Source organism: Dunckerocampus dactyliophorus, chromosome 14, assembly GCF_027744805.1.
Source record: "Dunckerocampus dactyliophorus isolate RoL2022-P2 chromosome 14, RoL_Ddac_1.1, whole genome shotgun sequence".
NCBI classification, from domain to species: domain Eukaryota; kingdom Metazoa; phylum Chordata; class Actinopteri; order Syngnathiformes; family Syngnathidae; genus Dunckerocampus; species Dunckerocampus dactyliophorus.
The window spans coordinates 24,742,507-24,767,044 of record NC_072832.1 but is presented as its reverse complement, the minus strand read 5'-3'; the positions used below and the strand labels follow the sequence as shown (position 1 = coordinate 24,767,044).

General features: G+C 41.9%; 1 protein-coding gene across 3 annotated transcripts in view; it reads right to left on the bottom strand.

Moving 5' to 3' along the window:
- slc30a6 (solute carrier family 30 member 6) overlaps nt 1-24,538 on the bottom strand; it is a 92,286-nt gene that overhangs the window by 5,984 nt on the left and 61,764 nt on the right. The window contains exons 6-9 of one of the 3 annotated variants that reach the window (XM_054799556.1): nt 24,432-24,534; nt 23,071-23,118; nt 22,925-22,993; nt 21,319-22,028 (exon numbers count right to left, since the gene is read on the bottom strand). In XM_054799556.1, coding sequence (XP_054655531.1) covers nt 21,504-22,028; nt 22,925-22,993; nt 23,071-23,118; nt 24,432-24,534 — 745 coding nt within the window. In that variant the 3' untranslated portion in view covers nt 21,319-21,503. Of the gene's footprint in view, nt 1-21,318; nt 22,029-22,924; nt 22,994-23,070; nt 24,535-24,538 lie in introns of those variants that run through there. The other 2 variants (XM_054799555.1, XR_008573750.1) reach the window with 2 other exon arrangements.

Below are 24,538 nucleotides of genomic sequence, written 5' to 3'. Positions count from 1 at the left end.
CGCTCTTTGTTCAAACAGACTCTTGGCCTTAACAACGAGAGGTCAGAGGTCACTCAGATTTACTTTGAAAACAAAGGAAACCTTCTGAGACGAAGGACACCGTGAAGGACGGGACGAGTTTCACTTTGGACGGCAGGGAGCACGAAGAAGACGAAAAGATTAGCGGAAGAACGGATCAGACAAAATGCTACAGCTAGCACCTCGCAAGCTAGCGCTGCGCACCAGAAGTGCGTTTCTGTAGCGGCTGAGCATCACACCATGCTAGCGTGTGCGGGCGGCATGCTAACAGATAACGTGCTAGCACCAAACAAGACGTCACCAAACGGATGAGCCAAAGTTGCCAGGCGGCTTCACACCGAAATTTCATCAGCATTTTTACATCAGTCATGTGCGGTGCCGTGCAAAAGTGTTTGATTTCTTTTTTTTGTGCACGTTTGTCACACTTAAATGTTTCAGATCATCCAAGAAATGTAAATAGAGGTTATAAAGCCATTTCTAAAGCTTTGGGACTCCAGCCAACCACAGTGAGAGCCATTATCCACAACTGGCGAAAACACGGAACAGTGGTGAACCTTCCCAGGAGTGGTCAACCAACCAAAATGACCCCAAGAGCGCAGCGACGTCTCGTCTGAGAGGTCACAAAAGACCCCACAACAACATCCAAAGAACTGCAGGCCTCACTTGCCTCAGTTAAAATCAGTGTTCATGACTCCACCATAAGAAAGACACTGGGCAAAAACGGCCTGCATGGCAGAGTTCCAAGACCAAAACCACTGCTGAACAAAAACAACATTAAGGCTCGTCTCAAATGTGCCAGAAAACATCTTGATGATCTCCAAGACCTTTGGGAAAAAACTTTGTGGTCTGATGAGACAAAAGTTGAACTTTTTGGAAGGTGTGTCCCATTACATCTGGCATTTCAGAAAAAGAACATCATAGCAACAGTAAAATATGGTGGTGGTAGTGTGATGGTCTTCAGGACCTGGAAGACTTGCTGTGATAAATGGAAGCATGAATTCTGCTGAAGGAGAATGTCTGGTCATCTGTTGGTGACCTCAAACTGAAACCAACTTGGGTTCTGCAGCAGGACAATGATCCAAAACACACCAGCAAGTCCACCTCTGAATGGCTGAAGATTTTGGAGTGGCCTAGTCCAAGTCCTGACCTGAATCCTATTGAGATGCTGTGGCATGACCTTAAAAAGGTGCTTCATGCTGGAAAAGCCTCCAATGTGGCTGAATTACAACAATTCTGCAAAGACGAGTGGGCCAAAATTCCTCCCCAGCGCTGGAAGAGACTCATTGCAAGTTATCACAAACGCTTGATTGCAGTTGTTGCTGCTAAGGGGGGCCCAACCACTTATTAGGTTTAGGGGGAAATCACTTTTTCACACAGGGACATGTAGCTTTGGAGTTTTTTCTCCCTTAATAATAAAAAGTTTCATTTAAAAACTGCATTTTGTGTTCAGTTGTGTTGTCATTGACTAATATTTACATTTCTTTGATGATCTGAAACATTTAAGTGTGGAATCAGGAAGGAGGCAACCACTTTTTCACACCAGTGTAACTAAAAAACTGTTAGCATGCTAGCACCTAGCTAGATAGCAGCAGTTCTATAGTGATTTTACTTCATTCTATGTATTTATACATGATTTCCAATTAGGATAATGACTTCAATGCTAACAATGCTATAAGAGCCAGCATGGTAGCGCCTACCTAGATAACATAAGTATAGAAGTGTTCTTACATAACGCCATGCTTAGTGTCTGCAATTTGATATGACGGTACCAGCTACAACGCTAACATGCTAACAGTTAGCATGCTAGCACCTAACAAGATGGCATGAAATGAATTACCAAAAGCTGCATCGCGCCATGTAAATATTTACGTTTTTACACCAGTAAAATAACTAAAATGCTAACCGTTAGCATGGTAGCATCTCGCTAAATAAATAGACTTCACTTCATCCCTGTGTGTGTCCACATGCGTTCAAATTAGGACAATGACTCAAACGCTAACAATGCTAAGCGCCAGCATGCTAGCGCTTCACTAGACGACATCAAGTACAGGAAGTACGGAGGCGTGTAATATGGCGTTGCCATGTCAATGTATGCAATTTCATGTGAAGATAAGAGCCACGGTGCTAACATGCTAACAGCTAGCATGTCACGATACTGTGTATTGTGTGTCAACATGCTAAATGCTAAATAAAGCTATGGGAAAAGCAGGAGGGGGGAGGGGCTGATGACGCCAATGCACTGCGGCTGGTGTCCGCCTCCTCGACGAGGCACAAACTTCACGTTGAACAAAAGCTTCTCACGGCCAAACAGTCGAAGATAACGGCTCCAAACGACAACGCTGAGCGGCCCGAGGCTTTGGACGACGCAGGCGTGCGCTCGTCTTCCGCATGGGTCAAAGCACAGCCGCACGAGTGCGATGTAAAAATGAGGAATTTTGGATGTAAAATGAAGACCACATGGACACGGACGTCAACGTCCTCGTTTCGCGGGGCGGCAAAAGCAGAGCGTCACCCGTACGCGGCATAAACGTCACACTGTTTGGGACGGGACAAGTATGTCTACGCTTTCGCCAAAAGACATGTGGCTGGGGGGGCGGCCACATCACGAAAGAAAATGTTTCCTCCCGGCAGCCGACGCAGAAGCTCAGGAAAACTGATTTCCGTCACCCTCTTCTAGTGGCGACGGAGCCAAAGCAAAACATCTCACCCCAACGCTTTTTCGCCAGAGAGAAAGTTCGGAAGTGTGCGAACAAAACGAGATATTCAGCGCGTTGCTGCGTGACCGCGTGTCCGACCCGCAGACGCCGGAGAATGAGGCACTTCTTCCTTTTCTTACCCGCTTTTGCCTCGGGGTGCGTTCCTAATCTTTTGACTTTTAGTCGTCGATACCGTCGCCACGGTTACGCCAAATGCGGCGTCTGCTCGGCACGCAGGCCCATCCGTAGCCAGGAGGGCGAAGCCCACCGGGACCACAAATATGACAAACAACGTCATGAACTAAGTTCAGAAAGACGTCAGAGGACATGAGCTCCTGTTAGCGTTAGCGGCCCGGCCGCGTTCCAACAGGCTTGCTTCCAGGTTTTACCGTCGGCTTTAGGGACACAGATTACTGCTAGGCAAGGTTAGCTAGCTAGCACCTAGCCGCCGCTAATCATCATCATTAACGAGATGACACGTACGTGACATCATCACCCGTTAAAAAAAAAAAAAAGATATTTTAGTTCCAAACATTCGCCTCCTCATTAGCATGTAGCGACTTGTTAGCGGCACCGTGGTGTTATTTTTTGGGGGTGGGGGGAGATTAGGATTAGGCGGTACATCTGGCGTGCTTGATGACGTGTGATGTAATCGAGGTAACGAGGCGGCGTGGGAAGCCAGAGGAGGAGGTCTTTGTGGGACGGCGGGAGGACGAGCGCCAGAGGACGAGGACGCGGCCGCTACCTTGACCTCTCCTCGTGGGGGGGCGGCGATGGGGTTAAGCAAACAGGTCGCAGCTTTGACAATAATCCCGGCCGGAACGTCAGCGTGATGCTAGGACGCTCTCCTTCGCCCCGCTGTTGTTCTAAGGAAGCTGGGAGGGAGCCTGACCCCCTGACCCCCGGACCCCCCTCCCCCAACCAGACCAACACACCCCAACTTCACTATCCGCCATTTTGGCCATTAGAGGAAACTTTCACTCGAAGCTAACGTGTCACTCAACTCTTTTAGGGAGGAAGCTCGACAACATAGCTAGCATCTTGTATTAGCCCTAGCACGCCTTAGCTAGCACAGCATTAGCCACACTGACGCTAATAAAACACAGAATGTAAGATTGAACTTGCTAATAAACACATAGGGTTGGCCACGTTGTTGCTAATAAACCAGCTAACAAACATACAGCATTAGGCACAATGACGCTAATAAACATGCTAACAAACATATAGCATTAGCCACGCTGGTGCTAGTAAACATGTATGTAGTATTAGCTACATTGGTGCTAATAAACCAGCTCACAAACATACAACATTAGGCACAACGGTGCTAACAAACATATAGAATCAGCCACGCTGATGCTAGCAAACATATAGCTTTAGCCACGTTGGTGCTAATACACATGCTAATAAACATATAGCATTAGCCATGCTGGTGCCAGTAAACATACTGTATAGCATTAGCCACGTTGGTGCTAATAAACATGCTAATACACATATAGCATTAGTCACACTGGTACTGATGAACATGCTAACAAACATATAGAATTAGCCACGCTGGTGCTAGTAAACGTGTGTAGCACTAGCCACGCTGGTGCAAGTAAACATATAGCTTTAGCCACGTTGGTGCTAACAAACATGATAATACACATGTAGCATTAGCCACTCTGTTGCTGATACGCATGTTAATAAACATATAGCATTAGCCACTTTGATGCTAATAAACATGGTAATACACATATAGCATTAGTCACACTGGCACTGATAGACATCCTAATAGACATATAGCATTACTCACATGGGCGGTAGCAAAGATATAACATTAGCCACGTTGTTGGTAATAAAGATGCTAATAAACGTCTAGCATTAGCCACGCTGGTATTGATAAACATACTACAAACATGTAGCATTAACCACACTGGTGCTGATAAACATCTAGCATTAGCCACGTTGGTATTGCTAAACATGCTAAAAACATGTAGCATTAACCACATTGGTGCTGATAAACATATAGCATTAGCCATGCTGGTATTGATAAACATGCTAATAAACATATGGCATTAGTCATGTTGGTGCTAATAAATACAGTATACTAATAAGCATATAGCATTAGCCACACTGGGATTGATAAACATGCTAAAAAGATGTAGCATTAACCACACTGGTGCTGATAAACATATAGCATTAGCCATGCTGGTATTGATAAACATGCTAATAAACATATGGCATTAGTCATGTTGGTGCTAATAAATACAGTATACTAATAAGCATATAGCATTAGCCACACTGGGATTGATAAACATGCTAATAAACATATGGCATTAGTCATGTTGGTGCTAATAAATACAGTATACTAATAAACATATAGCATTAGCCACACTGGTGCTAATAAACGTGAACAAACATACCTGCATAGCATTAGCCACGCTGGTTTAAACAAACATGCTAATAACAATATAGCATTAGTGATGTTTTGTCAGCATGTTGTGAGGAAAAAGAATGAAGTGACGTGATGTTTTGACTTGTTGAAGACGAAAGTGCTGATGGTGGAGAAGGTATGGGGGCTTTTCGGGGGGCTACATGGGGGCTGCCTCTGGTCACATGACACCACTGAGATGTTCCTGATGGGACGTTGGACCCTCATGAACGCGCTGGAAAAGTTCAAAGCAGATTGAGGAGTGAAAGGCGAGCTGGAATGCACTTGGAAGGCTACGCTACGCTAACAGTGCTAACGTCGCTAATGGTCCTTCTGGCTCCTCGCCAACACTTTCGCCCGCGCGTCAACGTGACCTCTGCTGACCTCTGGCGCTTCTTCTTCATCTCTTTGTTTCTCGTTGAACTTTGACCTCTGCTAGCTGGCTATCTTAACTAACTTCCTGCCGCTAATCTCGCGGCTATCTGCTGAGTGAACACTTCCTGGATTAGGACCCCCTGCGGAGGACATGGTCACCATCAGCTTCCAGAACTTTCTGTGGTTTCAGTCACCTCCTTTTATTTACATTGGGGAACTTTCTAGAAGACAACAGCTAGCAGTTAGCATGTTCTTGCTAAAAACATGATGCTAAAGGTCCCTACCACCAACAACTACTTAACACCAAGTCACTAACACAAGTTGCTAACACCAACAAGTCGCTAACATCGTCGTTAACACCAACGAGTTGTTCACGTTAACAGTCGCTAACGCCAACAAGTCACTAACACCAAAGACTACATAACACCAACAAGTCACTGACATTAACAAGGCGCTAACACCAACAAGTCATGAACACAAGTTTATAACAATAACTAGTCGCTAACACCAACAGGTCGCTCACATTAACAAGTCACTCACACCAACAAGTCGCTAACAAGTCGCAAACACAAACAAGTTACTAACACCAACAAGTTGCTAACATTGTCGTTAAGTCGCTAACACCAACAAGTACTTGGCACCAACAAGTCACTAACACCAACATGTCGCTAACATAAACAATTCGCGACCACTAACAAGTTACTAACACCAACAAGTTGTTCACGTTAACAGTCGCTAACACCAACAAGTCGTACACATTAACAAGTCGCGAATTCTAACAAGTTACTAACACCAACAAGTTGCTAACATCGTCGCTAACACCAACAAGCTGTTCATGTTAACAGTCGCTAACACCAAAAAGTCGCACACATTAACAAGTCGCGAAAACTAACAAGTTACTAACACTAACAAGTTGCTAACATCGTCGTTAAGTCGCTAACACCAACAAGTACTTGGCACCAACAAATCACTAACACCAACATGTCGCTAACATAAACAATTCGCGACCACTAACAAGTTACTAACACCAACAAGTTGTTCACGTTAACAGTCGCTAACACCAACAAGTTGTACACATTAACAAGTCGCGAATTCTAACAAGTTACTAACACCAACAAGTCGCTAACATCGTCGCTAACACCAACAAGCTGTTCATGTTAACAGTCGCTAACACCAACAAGTCGCACACATTAACAAGTCGCGAAAACTAACAAGTTACTAACACTAACACGTTGCTAACATCGTCGTTAACACCAACAAGTTGTTCACGTCAACAGTCGCTAACACCAACAAGTCACTAGCACCAACAAGTCGCTAACATGACAAGTCGCGAAGACGCACAAACTCGGTGTTAGCGACTTAATGTTAGTGACTTGTTGGTGTGAGCAAATTTTTTATGTTAGCGGCTTGTTGGTGTTAGTGACTTGTTATTGTTAGCAACTTGTTGGTTAACTGGTTGGTGTTAATGTGACCAACTTGTTACTGTTAGTGACTTGTTGGTGTTATCACCTTGTTAATGTTATCAACTTGTTATTGTTAGCGACTTGTTGGTGTTGCCAACTTGTTAGGGTTAGTGACTTGTTGGTGTTATGAACTTGTTAATGTTAGCGACTTGTTGGTGTTATAAACTTGTTAGGGTTAGTGACTTGTTGGTGTTATGAACTTGTTAATGTTAGCGACTTGTTGGTGTTAACTTGTTAGTGTTAGTGACTTATTGGTGATAGTGACTCGTTAATGTTAGTGACTTGTTGGTGTTATGAAGTTGTTAGGGTTAGTGACTTGTTGGTGTTATGAACTTGTTAATGTTAGCGACTTATTGGTGTTATGAACTTGTTAGGGTTGGTGACTTGTTGGTGTTATGAACTTGTTAGGGTTAGTGACTTGTTGGTGTTATGAACTTGTTAATGTTAGCGACTTGTTGGTGTTAACTTGTTAGTGTTAGTGACTTATTGGTGATAGTGACTCGTTAATGTTAGTGACTTGTTGGTGTTATGAAGTTGTTCGGGTTAGTGACTTGTTGGTGTTATGAACTTGTTAATGTTAGCGACTTGTTGGTGTTAACTTGTTAGTGACTTATTGGTGATAGTGACTCGTTAATGTTAGTGACTTGTTGGTGTTATGATGTTGTTAGGGTTAGTGACTTGTTGGTGTTATAAACTTGTTAGGGTTAGTGACTTGTTGGTGTTATGAACTTGTTAATGTTAGCGACTTGTTGGTGTTAACTTGTTAGTGTTAGTGACTTATTGGTGATAGTGACTCGTTAATGTTAGTGACTTGTTGGTGTTATGAAGTTGTTAGGGTTAGTGACTTGTTGGTGTTATGAACTTGTTAATGTTAGCGACTTATTGGTGTTATGAACTTGTTAGGGTTAGTGACTTGTTGGTGTTATGAACTTGTTAGGGTTAGTGACATGTTAGTGTTATGAACTTGTTAATGTTAGCGACTTGTTGGTGTTAACTTGTTAGTTTTAGTGACTTATTGGTGATAGTGACTCGTTAATGTTAGTGACTTGTTGGTGTTATGAACTTGTTAATGTTAGCGACTTGTTGGTGTTAACTTGTTAGTGACTTATTGGTGATAGTGACTCGTTAATGTTAGTGACTTGTTGGTGTTATGATGTTGTTAGGGTTAGTGACTTGTTGGTGTTATGAACTTGTTAATGTTAGCGACTTGTTGGTGTTAACTTGTTAGTGACTTATTGGTGATAGTGACTCGTTAATGTTAGTGACTTGTTGGTGTTATGATGTTGTTAGGGTTAGTGACTTGTTGGTGTTATGAAGTTGTTAGGGTTAGTGACTTGTTGGTGTTATAAACTTGTTAGGGTTAGTGACTTGTTGGTGTTATGAACTTGTTAATGTTAGCGACTTGTTGGTGTTAACTTGTTAGTGTTAGTGACTTATTGGTGATAGTGACTCGTTATTGTTAGTGACTTGTTGGTGTTATGAAGTTGTTAGGGTTAGTGACTTGTTGGTGTTATGAACTTGTTAATGTTAGCGACTTATTGGTGTTATGAACTTGTTAGGGTTAGTGACTTGTTGGTGTTATGAACTTGTTAATGTTAGCGACTTGTTGGTGTTAACTTGTTAGTGTTAGTGACTTATTGGTGATAGTGACTCGTTAATGTTAGTGACTTGTTGGTGTTATGAAGTTGTTAGGGTTAGTGACTTGTTGGTGTTATGAACTTGTTAATGTTAGCGACTTGTTGGTGTTAACTTGTTAGTGACTTATTGGTGATAGTGACTCGTTAATGTTAGTGACTTGTTGGTGTTATGATGTTGTTAGGGTTAGTGACTTGTTGGTGTTATGAAGTTGTTAGGGTTAGTGACTTGTTGGTGTTATAAACTTGTTAGGGTTAGTGACTTGTTGGTGTTATGAACTTGTTAATGTTAGCGACTTGTTGGTGTTAACTTGTTAGTGTTAGTGACTTATTGGTAATAGTGACTCGTTAATGTTAGTGACTTGTTGGTGTTATGAAGTTGTTAGGGTTAGTGACTTGTTGGTGTTATGAACTTGTTAATGTTAGCGACTTGTTGGTGTTAACTTGTTAGTGACTTATTGGTGATAGTGACTCGTTAATGTTTGTGACTTGTTGGTGTTATGAAGTTGTTAGGGTTAGTGACTTGGTGGTGTTATAAACTTGTTAGGGTTAGTGACTTGTTGGTGGTATGAACTTGTTAATGTTAGCGACTTGTTGGTGTTAACTTGTTAGTGTTTGTGACTTATTGGTGATAGTGACTCGTTAATGTTAGTGACTTGTTGGTGTTATGAAGTTGTTAGGGTTAGTGACTTGTTGGTGTTATGAACTTGTTAATGTTAGCGACTTATTGGTGTTATGAACTTGTTAGGGTTAGTGACTTGTTGGTGTTATAAACTTGTTAGGGTTAGTGACTTGTTGGTGTTATGAACTTGTTAATGTTAGCGACTTGTTGGTGTTAACTTGTTAGTGTTAGTGACTTATTGGTGATAGTGACTCGTTAATGTTAGTGACTTGTTGGTGTTATGAAGTTGTTCGGGTTAGTGACTTGTTGGTGTTATGAACTTGTTAATGTTAGCGACTTGTTGGTGTTAACTTGTTAGTGACTTATTGGTGATAGTGACTCGTTAATGTTAGTGACTTGTTGGTGTTATGATGTTGTTAGGGTTAGTGACTTGTTGGTGTTATAAACTTGTTAGGGTTAGTGACTTGTTGGTGTTATGAACTTGTTAATGTTAGCGACTTGTTGGTGTTAACTTGTTAGTGTTAGTGACTTATTGGTGATAGTGACTCGTTAATGTTAGTGACTTGTTGGTGTTATGAAGTTGTTAGGGTTAGTGACTTGTTGGTGTTATGAACTTGTTAATGTTAGCGACTTATTGGTGTTATGAACTTGTTAGGGTTAGTGACTTGTTGGTGTTATGAACTTGTTAGGGTTAGTGACATGTTAGTGTTATGAACTTGTTAATGTTAGCGACTTGTTGGTGTTAACTTGTTAGTTTTAGTGACTTATTGGTGATAGTGACTCGTTAATGTTAGTGACTTGTTGGTGTTATGAAGTTGTTAGGGTTAGTGACTTGTTGGTGTTATGAACTTGTTAATGTTAGCGACTTGTTGGTGTTAACTTGTTAGTGACTTATTGGTGATAGTGACTCGTTAATGTTAGTGACTTGTTGGTGTTATGATGTTGTTAGGGTTAGTGACTTGTTGGTGTTATGAAGTTGTTAGGGTTAGTGACTTGTTGGTGTTATAAACTTGTTAGGGTTAGTGACTTGTTGGTGTTATGAACTTGTTAATGTTAGCGACTTGTTGGTGTTAACTTGTTAGTGTTAGTGACTTATTGGTGATAGTGACTCGTTATTGTTAGTGACTTGTTGGTGTTATGAAGTTGTTAGGGTTAGTGACTTGTTGGTGTTATGAACTTGTTAATGTTAGCGACTTATTGGTGTTATGAACTTGTTAGGGTTAGTGACTTGTTGGTGTTATGAACTTGTTAATGTTAGCGACTTGTTGGTGTTAACTTGTTAGTGTTAGTGACTTATTGGTGATAGTGACTCGTTAATGTTAGTGACTTGTTGGTGTTATGAAGTTGTTAGGGTTAGTGACTTGTTGGTGTTATGAACTTGTTAATGTTAGCGACTTGTTGGTGTTAACTTGTTAGTGACTTATTGGTGATAGTGACTCGTTAATGTTAGTGACTTGTTGGTGTTATGATGTTGTTAGGGTTAGTGACTTGTTGGTGTTATGAAGTTGTTAGGGTTAGTGACTTGTTGGTGTTATAAACTTGTTAGGGTTAGTGACTTGTTGGTGTTATGAACTTGTTAATGTTAGCGACTTGTTGGTGTTAACTTGTTAGTGTTAGTGACTTATTGGTAATAGTGACTCGTTAATGTTAGTGACTTGTTGGTGTTATGAAGTTGTTAGGGTTAGTGACTTGTTGGTGTTATGAACTTGTTAATGTTAGCGACTTGTTGGTGTTAACTTGTTAGTGACTTATTGGTGATAGTGACTCGTTAATGTTTGTGACTTGTTGGTGTTATGAAGTTGTTAGGGTTAGTGACTTGGTGGTGTTATAAACTTGTTAGGGTTAGTGACTTGTTGGTGGTATGAACTTGTTAATGTTAGCGACTTGTTGGTGTTAACTTGTTAGTGTTAGTGACTTATTGGTGATAGTGACTCGTTAATGTTAGTGACTTGTTGGTGTTATGAAGTTGTTAGGGTTAGTGACTTGTTGGTGTTATGAACTTGTTAATGTTAGCGACTTATTGGTGTTATGAACTTGTTAGGGTTAGTGACTTGTTGGTGTTATGAACTTGTTAATGTTAGCGACTTGTTGGTGTTAACTTGTTAGTGTTAGTGACTTATTGGTGATAGTGACTCGTTAATGTTAGTGACTTGTTGGTGTTATGAAGTTGTTAGGGTTAGTGACTTGTTGGTGTTATAAACTTGTTAGGGTTAGTGACTTGTTGGTGTTATGAACTTGTTAATGTTAGCGACTTGTTGGTGTTAACTTGTTAGTGTTAGTGACTTATTGGTAATAGTGACTCGTTAATGTTAGTGACTTGTTGGTGTTATGAAGTTGTTAGGGTTAGTGACTTGTTGGTGTTATGAACTTGTTAATGTTAGCGACTTGTTGGTGTTAACTTGTTAGTGACTTATTGGTGATAGTGACTCGTTAATGTTAGTGACTTGGTGTTATGATGTTGTTAGGGTTAGTGACTTGTTGGTGTTATAAACTTGTTAGGGTTAGTGACTTGTTGGTGTTATGAACTTGTTAATGTTAGCGACTTATTGGTGTTATGAACTTGTTCGGGTTAGTGACTTGTTGGTGTTATGAACTTGTTAATGTTAGCGACTTGCTGGTGTTAACTTGTTAGTGTTAGTGACTTATTGGTGATAGTGACTCGTTAATGTTAGTGACTTGTTGGTGTTATGAAGTTGTTAGGGTTAGTGACTTGTTGGTGTTATGAACTTGTTAATGTTAGCGACTTGTTGGTGTTAACTTGTTAGTGACTTATTGGTGATAGTGACTCGTTAATGTTAGTGACTTGTTGGTGTTATGATGTTGTTAGGGTTAGTGACTTGTTGGTGTTATGAAGTTGTTAGGGTTAGTGACTTGTTGGTGTTATAAACTTGTTAGGGTTAGTGACTTGTTGGTGTTATGAACTTGTTAATGTTAGCGACTTGTTGGTGTTAACTTGTTAGTGTTCGTGACTTATTGGTAATAGTGACTCGTTAATGTTAGTGACTTGTTGGTGTTATGAAGTTGTTAGGGTTAGTGACTTGTTGGTGTTATGAACTTGTTAATGTTAGCGACTTGTTGGTGTTAACTTGTTAGTGACTTATTGGTGATAGTGACTCGTTAATGTTCGTGACTTGTTGGTGTTATGAAGTTGTTAGGGTTAGTGACTTGGTGGTGTTATAAACTTGTTAGGGTTAGTGACTTGTTGGTGGTATGAACTTGTTAATGTTAGCGACTTGTTGGTGTTAACTTGTTCGTGTTAGTGACTTATAGGTGATAGTGACTCGTTAATGTTAGTGACTTGTTGGTGTTATGAAGTTGTTAGGGTTAGTGACTTGTTGGTGTTATGAACTTGTTAATGTTAGCGACTTATTGGTGTTATGAACTTGTTAGGGTTAGTGACTTGTTGGTGTTATGAACTTGTTAGGGTTAGTGACATGTTGGTGTTATGATGTTGTTAGGGTTAGTGACTTATTGGTGATAGTGACTCGTTAATGTTAGTGACTTGTTGGTGTTATGAAGTTGTTAGGGTTAGTGACTTGTTGGTGTTATGAACTTGTTAATGTTAGCGACTTGTTGGTGTTAACTTTTTAGTGACTTATTGGTGATAGTGACTCGTTAATGTTAGTGACTTGTTGGTGTTATCAAGTTGTTAATGTTAGAAACCTGTTAATGTTTGCGACTTGGTGTTAGCAACTTGTGAGTATTAAACGAGTTATCATGTCATTGACTTGGTGGTAGTTTCCTTTAGCATAATTTGTTCCTTTTCAGTGACGGCCTTGTGACAACATGCTATCTGCTAGCTGTTGTCTTCTAGAAAGTTCTCCAATGTTCTACACGGAACAGACGTGGAAGGAAAAGGAGGAGACTGAAAGAACGTCTTTGGATCAGAACATTTGCATAAAAGTGGCTGACCTTGATGGTCCGCTTGGAAGCGATCACTTCCTGCTGCCGGCACAAGCTCCGCCTCCAGGAAGCACACACACGTTTCTGTTTTGGACTTTTGATCGGGCTCTTTGGTTCCGGTCCAAGTGGCCCACCACAGGGAGGTGGGCAGTGAAGGTTCTGCCAGGTTCTACCGAGAACCACTGAGGTTCGTTGGGGAAGACGTGAAGAAGGCGAGATGAGGTCTTTGTGGTTCCGAACAGGCAGTTCCCTGCTGCTTGTTCTTTTGGCTTCTAGAACGTCGCGTCCATTTTAAGCTTGGAGTTTGGATGGGAACCTATGATGTCATCATCATGCATGAGGTCACGGCGAGGTCTTCTTCGGTTCTCCTGCTGTGCCTGAGCTCCAGCAGCTGTCAATCAGAGAGATGATTGAAGTGTGAGGAGGAGACAGACGCTAACATCTGTCTGCGCGGGAATTAACACGCCTTCACATTCCAGATGTTTCACTCCGCCTTTCGCAACGAGATGATCTTCCCGTTGCCACGGCGACCGCCTGCATCAGGACGGAGGCCAAAGCAGGAAGTCGGTCGTCGACGCTCCATGTCTCGCTCAGACGCACGGCGTTAGAAACTCGTTAGGTTGGCGATTTTGTTAGTTGTAGCATCTTGGTAAGGTTAGTGTTTTTTTTTAGTGGTAAGGCTAGTGATTTGTTCATGCTAGTGACTTGTTGTTAGCAACTTGTTGGTTGGTGTTATCAACTTGTCAGTGTTAGTGACTTGCTAGTGTTAGAGACTTGTTCATTTTAGCAACTAGTTGGTGGTAGCAACTTGTTGGTTGGTGTTAAGTTGTTCTTGTTAGCGATTTCTTGTTGTTATCAACTTGTTGGTGTTAGTGACTTGTTGCTGTTATAAACTTGTTATTGTCAGCGACTTGTTGGTGTTTTCAACTTGTTAATGTTAGCAACTTGTTGGTGTTATCAACTTGTTAATGTTAGCGACTTGTTGGTGTTATGAAGCTGTTAGTGTTAGCGACTTGTTGTTGTTATGAAGTTGTTAATGTTAGCGACTTGTTTGTATAAACAACTTGTTAGTGTCAGCGACTTGTTTGTATAATCAACTTGTTAGTGTTAGCGACTTGTTGGTAAAATCAACTTGTTGGTGTTATGAAGTTGTTAATGTTAGCGACTTGTTGGTGTTATGAAGTTGTTAGTGTTAGCGACTGGTTTGTATAATCAACTTGTTAGTGTTAGCGACTTGTTGGTGTAATCAACGTGTTAGTGTTGTTAGCTTTTTAATGTTAGCAACTTGTTGGTGTTATGAAATTGTTAGCGTTAGTGACTTGTTGGTGTTATAAGCTTTTTAATGTTGGAGACTTGTTGGTGTTAGCGACTTGTTGGTGTTATGAAGTTGTTGGTGTTAGCGACTTGTTGGTGTTATGAATTTGTAGTGTTAGCGACTTGTTGGTGTTATAAACTTATTAGTGTTAGCGACTTGTTGGTGTTATGAAGTTGTTGGTGTTAGCGACTTGTTGGTGTTATGAATTTGTAGTGTTAGCGACTTGTGGGTGTTATAAACTTATTAGTGTTAGCAACTTGTTGGTGTTATGAAGTTGTTGGTGTTAGCGACTTGTTGGTGTTATCAGCTTTTTAATGTTGGAGACTTGTTGGTGTTAGCGACTTGTTGGTGTTATAAACTTATTAGTGTTAGCGAGTAGTTGGTGTTATGAAGTTGTTGGTATTTGTGCTAAACGTGATGAGACGTTTTCAACTGAGTCTGCCCGGCAACAGCCGAGTCATCCGAGGATGATCAGACATCTGGAAGCCATGACAATCAGTGGTGGAAAGACCCCGGAACACCCCCCCCCCCCCCCCCCCCCCCCCCCCCCCCACACACACACACACACACACATGCTGATGATTGTGGAAATGAGTGTAAATGTTTGTTCACGTTTATCATTTACATTTTCAATGCCGGAAACGAGGGCAGCTCATCTGCTAGCCTGCTGATGTTAGCACAAAGCAAAGAAAGACGCGTTCTAACGTGACGTTCTAACGTGACGTTCTACGCAACTCGCTACAACAAAACGCCACCATGTTGTGGAAAATACAAACGGTCTTCTCATGTTCCACCGTCCACCATCTTTGTTGTTCCGCCACAGCTCGACTGACCACGAAGCCTCGCCAGCTCGCAGCTGCTAACGACCCCCGACGGCCTCGCACAATAGAGCGCACGTCTGTAACACACACACACACACAGGCCGAGGGCAGTCAGATGAAACAAGATGGCGGCTGCTGGAGCGTAGACGGGGAGGTCAGCGAGTGTGTGGAAGCTGCTGGAAAACAGCGGCTTGGAAAAATCAAAAGAACAAAAGAGCGGGGACGCACGCGCGCGCACACACACACACACACACACACACACACACACACACACACACACACACACACACACAGGTGTGACCTCACAGACAACGGTGGCGGCGAGTCAGCAAAGTTGTGATGTGGCAGCAAAGTCGCGGGCCGGGCGGAATGTGTTAGCGGGAGACAAAATGGTGGCAAGCGGACGGTCGCCATGGTGACGCTTGTCTCGTAAGACGTTTGGTCTTCCAGGACGCTCCTCTGCGGCTCCTCGTCAAGGCAAGTCTTTTCTTCGATGCGCCATCTTCGCACGCTCGCTTGCACCTCAACTTGATTGAAAAGGTAAAAAAGACAGAAAAGTGCATTTGCTTGCTCTTTTTCACTTGCAAAGTAAAAAGTCATCATGTTCATGAAACAAAGAAACGATTCAACACTAAATAACCAATAGAATGTTTTATTTGGAGGAGCCAATCAGATCAAATAAAGTTGCCTCAAGTTTGACTGCAATTCTTTGTCACCTGCACGACAAAGCGTCGATAAAATGATTTGCAATATTTTTTAGATGATCAACAATTTTATTATTTCAGTTTGTTATGAATATTTCTTAAAAATCTCATTAGTTGATGGTGATATTTATTTTCTTCTTCGCCTTCGCAAGGCTTCTTCGTTTATTTTCTTCTGAATATTTTCCGTCGTTTGTTTTGCAATCTAACAGCGTTTACGCCGATATTTATTTTCGCGTCTTCGTTTCTATATTTTACTCAACGTCCCGCGTTTCAGGACATGACGACCATTCGGGTCAACTTTACTTTCATTTCACTGAAGGACTTTTCAAAAGAATGGAATATGTTTGTTCAAATAAATATGGAGGAGTCACAGAAAGGAGAATTCCAATAAAAAGGGGATTTTTAAAGGGTGGAAACGTGCTTCGCTGACATACTGTGTGTGTGTGTGTGTGTGTGTGTTTTAATAATGTAGTCATTTCTAAATTTGCTGGGAGCCAAAATGTAAATATCCTGTAAAAAAAAAAAAAGGTTCCTCTTTTGCTTTGTTTTTTTTTTTATCAAGAAAAAAAATGAGAAATAACATGTTTTTTGTTTTTTTTAAATTACTGTTATCAATAAAAACATTAAATCCAGCAACATGTATTTTTGCGTGGATTATAATCCCCAATGGAGCCCAAATGAAGACAAAGAAGGACACGATGATGTCAACAACATGAAAATGACACGACAAACACCACCGCTGCAAAGAACAATGAGCCACATTCAAATATAAAATACAACTAAAGGAGCTTTTAGACGGCGTCAATAAAACAAAGAATAGCACGAACAATAACAATAAGTATGGAATGTCATTTTACATTATTATATAGTATTGTAATAGACAGATATGAGTGATATTACATAAACAGGCATATTAAATCAATAAAAAAAGCGATCTAAATGATTCATATTCAATGAATGTTAGTTATGATGAGAAATATTTTGTACTGTAGTATGAAATATGTTTAATAACATTATTACATCATAGCGTCTACATTTTACATGCAATACACGCAATGGCTTCATTATTATTATTATTATTATGATTATGATGGTGCTGTGACCCGTCATCGCTAATGTGTTAGCACATGAGCTGGTGTGGCTAACATGCTATGCAAACAAGCTTCATCTTGTGTGTGTGCGTGTTACCACACACACACACACACCTTATATGGTACGCACGCACGTGTGTGTGTGTGTGCCTCAATGACATGATGATGTGAAAAGTAACCTGTATTAGTGCAAGTACACGTGTGTGTGCACATATATCGTACGTGTGTGTGTTTGTGTACGTTGGGACGTAGCCAGCAAGGGAGACGGTTTGGCGGGCAGCCAGGGCCGACCCACCCCGAGACGTCCCAGAGACTGACCTGGAGACCCACCTGTCACTCTACATGACCGTCAAACACACACACACACACAGTTACACGAGCACTTATGACTAACCCCATTAGCTTGTGTGTGTGTGTGTGTGTGTGTGTGTGTGTGCGCACGTTGCCGCTAAACAAACACGTAAAATGTGCACGAGCGCCACGCTTCCAAACATCGCCAGCAGGGGGATGCTCGCCACCGTAGGTCATGTGACTGGAAAAACTGCCAATGATATGACATGCGGGTGGTCTTGTGATAAAAAAACAAGCAATAAGAAAGATGAGATGAATTTTATGAATAAAACGGCACCCCCTGCTGGTCATGGCAAAAACTGCATGCTGTAATGCTAATGCTAAATTGCTAAAAAAAAAAAAAAAAGCATGTCAAATGTGATTGGATGAGGACTGCTGATGGGGCGTGGCCTCCTCATATGGGTCACATGACATGTGTGACCCGAGGGCCTTGTTTACTTTCTCGGCACCCTCAACGCCCACCTCCACCCCCACGCCCCCCAGCAGTCATGTGTATGAAAACAGCCGTCACCTCGCCGCCCTCTCCGTGTTCCGCTAAAGCGGCCTGTCAGCTCGTCACTTCACGCGCCATCTTTTTTTTTTTGTGTAATTGTTTCTACACACTTTTCATTCTTTTGCAAAGCTGATTCATCGTCATTGACAAGACTCCTTCAATCACACGTGTGGCTTGCGCGCACACACGCTCAAACACACACACGCACCAGCACACACACACACACACACACACACACACACCAGCACACACACACACACACACACACCAGCACACACACACACACACACACACACCAGCACACACACACACTAAGCGAGGAGGAGGCGACTTGTCAAACAACATCAACGTCAAACCAAGACAAGTTGAAGTGCAGCTCCACGGCGCCGCCCTGCTGCAGCTACACGTGCACTGCACCTCCTCACAACACCTCCTTCCTTCCTTCCTTCCTTCCTTCCTTGATGGCAGTTACCAAGTAGTAGTAGTAGTAATAAAATAGTACTTACTGTAACTACTAGGAGTAGTTAATGACTACTAGTAGTCATAACATGACAGTTTATTTAGTGGTGGTAGTAAAGTACTCAACAATTACTAGTATTCTTAACATCACCGCTAACAAGAAGTAGAAGTAATACAACAGTATAGTTACTGCCTACTAGTCTCAATAACATAGCAGGTAATAAGTACTACTAGTAGTGGTAGTAATGAAACAATACAGTAGTCAACGACTAGTAGTAGAAAAAACATGACAGTTAACAAGTAGTAGTAATGATAAAATAGTACTACTAGTAGTAATAATATGGTAGCTAATGACTAGTAGTAGCAATAACGTGGTAGTTAACAAGCAGTGGTAGTAATAAATAGCAGCCAACAGCTAGTAGTAGCAATAAGATGGTAGTTAACTAGTAGCGGTGGTAGTAGTAATAAAACAGTAGTGAATGACTAGTAGTAGCAGTAACATGGCAGTTAACTAGTAGTGGTAGTAATAAATCTGTAGTTAAGCACTAGTAGTAGCAATAACATGGTAGTTAAGTAGTGGTTGTCATAAGTCAGTAGTTAACGAGTAGTAATAGTAATAACACAGGCGTTAATAAGTAGTAGGAGTGTTACTAGTACTCAACAAATAGTAGTATTAACATGGCGGCTAAGAAGAAGTAGTAGTAATAAAACAGTAGTTAATGACTACTAGTAGTAATAACACAGCATTGCTAGTCGTGGTAGTAATAAAACAGTCAACTAGTAATATTAGCATTAACATGGTAGTTCATAAGTAGTGGTATTGCAACAGTTAACTATTTGTGATACTACAGTAGTTCATGATTAGTAGTTGTCATAACACCGCAGTTAGCGAGTAATAGTCGTCGCAATACAAAAGTATTTAGTTAGGGTTGTAAATCTTTGTGATAATCGATTCGATATGCGTCGAGATTAGGTGAAAGGATTGCTACGTAGCTTAGCATGACTGAAGACGAGAATGGATTTAAATAGCATTAGCAGCGCTAGCATTATAGCAGGGGTCACCAACGTGGTGCCCGCGGGCACCAGGTAGGCCCCCACGACCACATGAGGCGCCCGCAAGCCTGCTTTTCATTCAGGTTTTCAGTGAATAATGAAAGAACAGTAGAAAGAAATGCATTCTGAAATACAACATGTGACTTGTGGACACCAGCATTTTGTTCATGTTCTGGTAAAACAAGCATATTCGCTTTGTTTGGGTTTAAAATAAGCTCTGAAAATAAATGTTACAAAAATGAGTAGCTCTTGGCCATTTTCACTTTGTAAAAGTAGCTCTCACAAGGAAAAACGTTGGTGACCCTGCATTATAGCAGCCAAATGGATCTCATTTATGATGCAGTGTGTAAAACTACGACAGGAACAACATCAAATTAAAAGCACTAAATGAATACACAGCCACCATCCACCAATACCAGCCTGGACTTTGTTTTTCAGAGAGGTTGTGCACACGCTAGCACTCAATAAGGTCATCACATCTTACCTTTATGCATTCCCACATAGCATCAGCTATCTGTGCAGCATGGGAGAACCTTAGCTGGTGCGTCGAAATGGGACAAGTCGCCACTTGCAAATGAAACATGGAAAAACCCGGGGATTTCATAAATGCATTCTGTGGGAACGCATAAAGGTCAGACTTGATGACCTTACTGAGTACTAATGTGCATATTTGTTCGGTGCAGAACCTCTCTGAAAAACCAAGTCCAGGCTGGTACTGGTGGATGGTGGCTCTGTATTCATTTAGTGCTTTTAATTTGATGTTGTTCCTGTCTTACTTTTTCACACTACATCATAAATAAGATCAATAAGTAGAAGTAGTTAATAAGTACTAACGAGTAGTAGCAATAACACTACCACGAACAAGTAGTGGTAGTAATAAATCAGTACTTAACCGCTAGCAGCATGATAGTGAAGAAATAGTAGTAATTCTTAACGAATAGTATTAACAACTCACCTATTAACAAGTACTAGTAGTAATACAACTGTAGTAATACTAATATCCGTTAACGAGCAGTAGTAATAAGATGCCAATTAACATGTAGTAGTAGTAGTAGTAATTAACAAGTACTAATACAGACATAGCCATGAACAAATAGTTGTAGTAGTACTAATAAAACAGTAGTAGCAGCTGTTATCGAGTAGTCGTACCACAGTAGTGTTGTGTATTTTTGCTGATGTAGAATGAGTCACGTGACTGCTTGTTTTGAAACACACTGCGGTCTTGTGTTTATTGATTGATGGTGGGAGGTTTCCATGGCGACAGTTGACAAAATGTCCCGTCATTCTTTGTTGTTGAACAAAAAGTGTAATCATGTTTGTGGTGTTTGTGTCAACTTGGACAAATAATCCCAACTAAAGTCACTAAAAGGGAAGTCTTTAGTGGGTCTTGGCGCCCCCTTTTGGCAGAGCAAACGTACTACGCCTTCCTTCCAACACCTTTCTGGACTTTATTAACTTCATGTTTGGAATGAAGCCGAAGAAGAAGAGTAGCGTCTGTTTCTGCATCAAATGTCCGTCGTAAAGTTTATTTGATGTTAGGAAAGGCGCGGCACGTGAGTACTGGTGTGGAAGAAGCCGAGCTGGGCTCCATGATTCTTTCTGTCGTCCGTGGCGGGGTCACACGTCTGATGACCTCATCGCACGTCGCGACGCCCGGCTGTCGCCTCACCTCAGCCTCAGCAGGCGGCGCCGCTCGTTTCTTCTGAGCCGTGACGAGTCCAAATAAAGACGTGGAGACTCGCTCCAGTGCAGAGGAGAACGTGGACGGTGAGGTGATGTTGCCGTGGCAACGCCAGGACACCAACATCCCATGTACGACACCCGCTTTAGTGGGCGGAGTCAGGACTTTTGATTTGACCAAATGAACATCGGGAGCGGCAGAACCACATGATGGAACAGAACCACCTGGAAACATGGCTGGGAGGTTTAATCACATATTTCATAAAACATCTTGGCCCCGCCCCCACGTCAACAAACTAGTTTTAAAAAGGAGACAAAAAAACAAAAAGGAAACTGGAATGAATTTGTCCTTAAAAGGCGCTCTGTGGTTTCCTTGGAGGAGGTAAAAGGTCCACAAGAGTCTGTGGTGGTCCAGTTAGGGTCGGTACTGTCTGTACTGGGACATGCTGCCCATAGTTCTGTAGCTCTGCGAGGCTCCGCCCACACCCAGTCCGTAACCGCTACCTATTCCCGCCACGCCGAGACCCAGTCCAGTCCCGGGCCGAGCTAAACCCTGACTCAGCATTCCGGGGTAGGCCAGGCCCACATAGGGCGCATGGGCGTGGTGCCCCGGAGCGGGAAGCAGCACGGTTTGCACGTTCCTCCCCGGAGTGTTGAAGGAGAACTCTGGAGGAGGGCCGCTGGGCTTGGAGGGCGTGGACGTCAGCGGGTCCGCTTCGCCTCCTGATGACACGAGGGTGTGAGGCGGCGAGGAGGAAAGGACGCCGTAGCCGTCGCTGGCATGCGGGACTGGCGAGGCCGTCAGCAGCGGCCTGCTCCAGTCGTCTTTGAAGATCTGCACCGTCAGTGTCGACACCAACGGAAGCAGACGGTTGGTGACGTGCGCCAGGACCAGCTGCTCGTTGGCGTCGCGCCGGATGCGAACGTGGGCGGAGCCGGCCTGAAAAATCCCAATTACAATTAGCTGTGCTAACAAACATGCTAATGAGTAAAAGTACTAAAAAGTACAAGTTATTTGATGTAACTTATATACAGTAGGGTAGTAGTAAAACAAGCAAATATATTATGGGATGTTGTCATCCGTTGCTGTTGACGCTTATGGGATGTTGTTTTATGTTGTTGATGCTTATGGGATGTTGTTATACGTTGTTGATGCTTATGGGATGTTGTTATACGTTGTTGTTGTTGTTGATGATGCTTATGGGATGTTGTTATATGTTGTTATATGTTTTTGATGCTTATGGGATGTTGTTATACGTTGTTGTTGTTGTTGTTGATGCTTATGGGATGTTGTTATACGTTGTTGTTGTTGTTGTTGATGCTTATGGGATGTTGTTATACGTTGTTGTTGTTGTTGATGATGCTTATGGGATGTTGTTATATGTTGTTGTTGTTGACGCTTCAATGAATCTTTTCAACAACAAACAACATCAACATCAACGTTTCTTTTCAAAGCTCAGCGTTCACTTCGTCCTTGGCTGATTTTACACACACATGCACTCACGCGCGCACGCAGACACACAGGCGCGTGCAAAAACTCTCCCGGGGGGAAAAGACGTGCAGTCAGGGGGGGTCAAATGGGTTTGGACAGCTGCTCTGTTAGCAGTTGGCCAACAAGCAACACTCATGTAATGCACAAACATCAGCCCCACACACACACACACACACACACACACACACACACACACTGCCCAAGCAGACAGGAGTACGTTCCACCTGTGGGCTGCTGGAGGTACTGCATGTACACACTTTCACGCACAAACGGGAAGGAGAATTCTACAAGCAAAGTGACACAGAAAGAGAGGAAGACAACAAGCAGGAAGATGAAGACGGTACCAGTGACCCAAAGCCCAGCGTCCAGAAGTGCTCGTTGCGAACTTCCAGCACGCCGTCCAGCGTGGACACCTGAGTGGATGCAAAGAAAAAAGGCGTTAGCCGATCGCCGCACACGGCACACGGCTGGACAAAAACGCCCCACCCACCTCTCGAAGCAACTTGTCCAGCTGGCCAATGACGTGAGAGGGCGTGGTCTGCAGTCACATGATGTGCGTAATAAAGTCATTGGATCAGAATGCAGGTGTAAAAATGAAATAAGTAACTCGGCATGTAAATAAATGTGTCCACAGATAATTAGGCAGGTAAATAAGTAACTAAGTAATACAGTGAGTAATTGGGTAAATATGTAGGAAGTAATAGAGCAGGTTTCACCAGCGAGGGCCACATAGTGAAAAATGAAACTTTGATATTTTGTAAAGCAACACATGAACAGTAGACATGCTAACAAGTTATACTGCATCTCAGCTTTGTCCTATTGTTGAAAAAGCCTATTATTGACATCAACTGCACTCTTTTTGCCCCATTTTTGCTGTTTTTTTGTTTTTTTCCCCACCCAAATTTCCCCTCCAAATATGTTTGTTCTTAAAGGACTTTTGCAGATTTTCTTTTCACAATATTTTGATTCTATTCCCATAATATTATAACTTTTTCCTCAACCTAATTTTCCAAAAATTACAACTTGATTTGGTTTTGTTTGTTTGAAAATAAATGTGTTATTCTTGAATATACTTCAACCCTACGCTGCTAAAATGACATCATTTCTCCTCCTAATATTACGAGCTTGTTCCCGTAGAACTGCCACGCCTTTTCTCTCTTAATACTTGGACTTTATTCCCACAGTACTGTGACTCCCCCCCCCCCCCCCAACCTACTTTTGCAAAAATTCCAACTTTTTTGGAACAGCAAATTTGGTTTTGTGTTAAATAACTCCATATTTTTCTTGGAATATTTCAACTCTGCGCTACTAAACTGACATTAAACATTCCAGCTTTATTCTGGTAAAATTGCCACTTGTTTCTTCTCCTAATATTTTGTCTTTTTTTTGTAAAATGACAGCTCTTTCTGTCATTTCTGCTGTTGTTATTTTCTGGTAATTTTTCCAACTATTTCAACTTTATTCCCATAATATTTTTTTCCCACTTTATTCTTGTAAAATTATAACTTTTTCAGCAACCTCATTTCCCAAAAATGACAACTTTATTCATTGTTTTGTTTGTTTTTCATAATATTATGATGTTAGAACGTGTGGTCCTTTAATATTTTGACTTTATGCTGTTAAAATGAGGTTATTTTAACGTAAATTGTGACTTTTTCTCATTAGATGACAACTTCCTTCTCTTAATATTTGGACTTTACTCTTGACTGACGATTGTTCCATTTGTGCGGTTGCTTCTTGAAGTGCCTGACAACATCGGTATCAGTAAGACAGCCAATATGGATCGTGTCTTTTAAACACATAGCTAAACAGGCAGGTGAGTGAGCGAGAGAGAGAGTAAATAGGCGCTACCTGCAGCAGCACCTTGCCGCTGTAGACGCTCATGGGATACATGGTGCCAAAGGTCATGAGAGCGATGGCAACCGCTGAGGCCGTGTCCACGGCGTTGTAGTTACTAA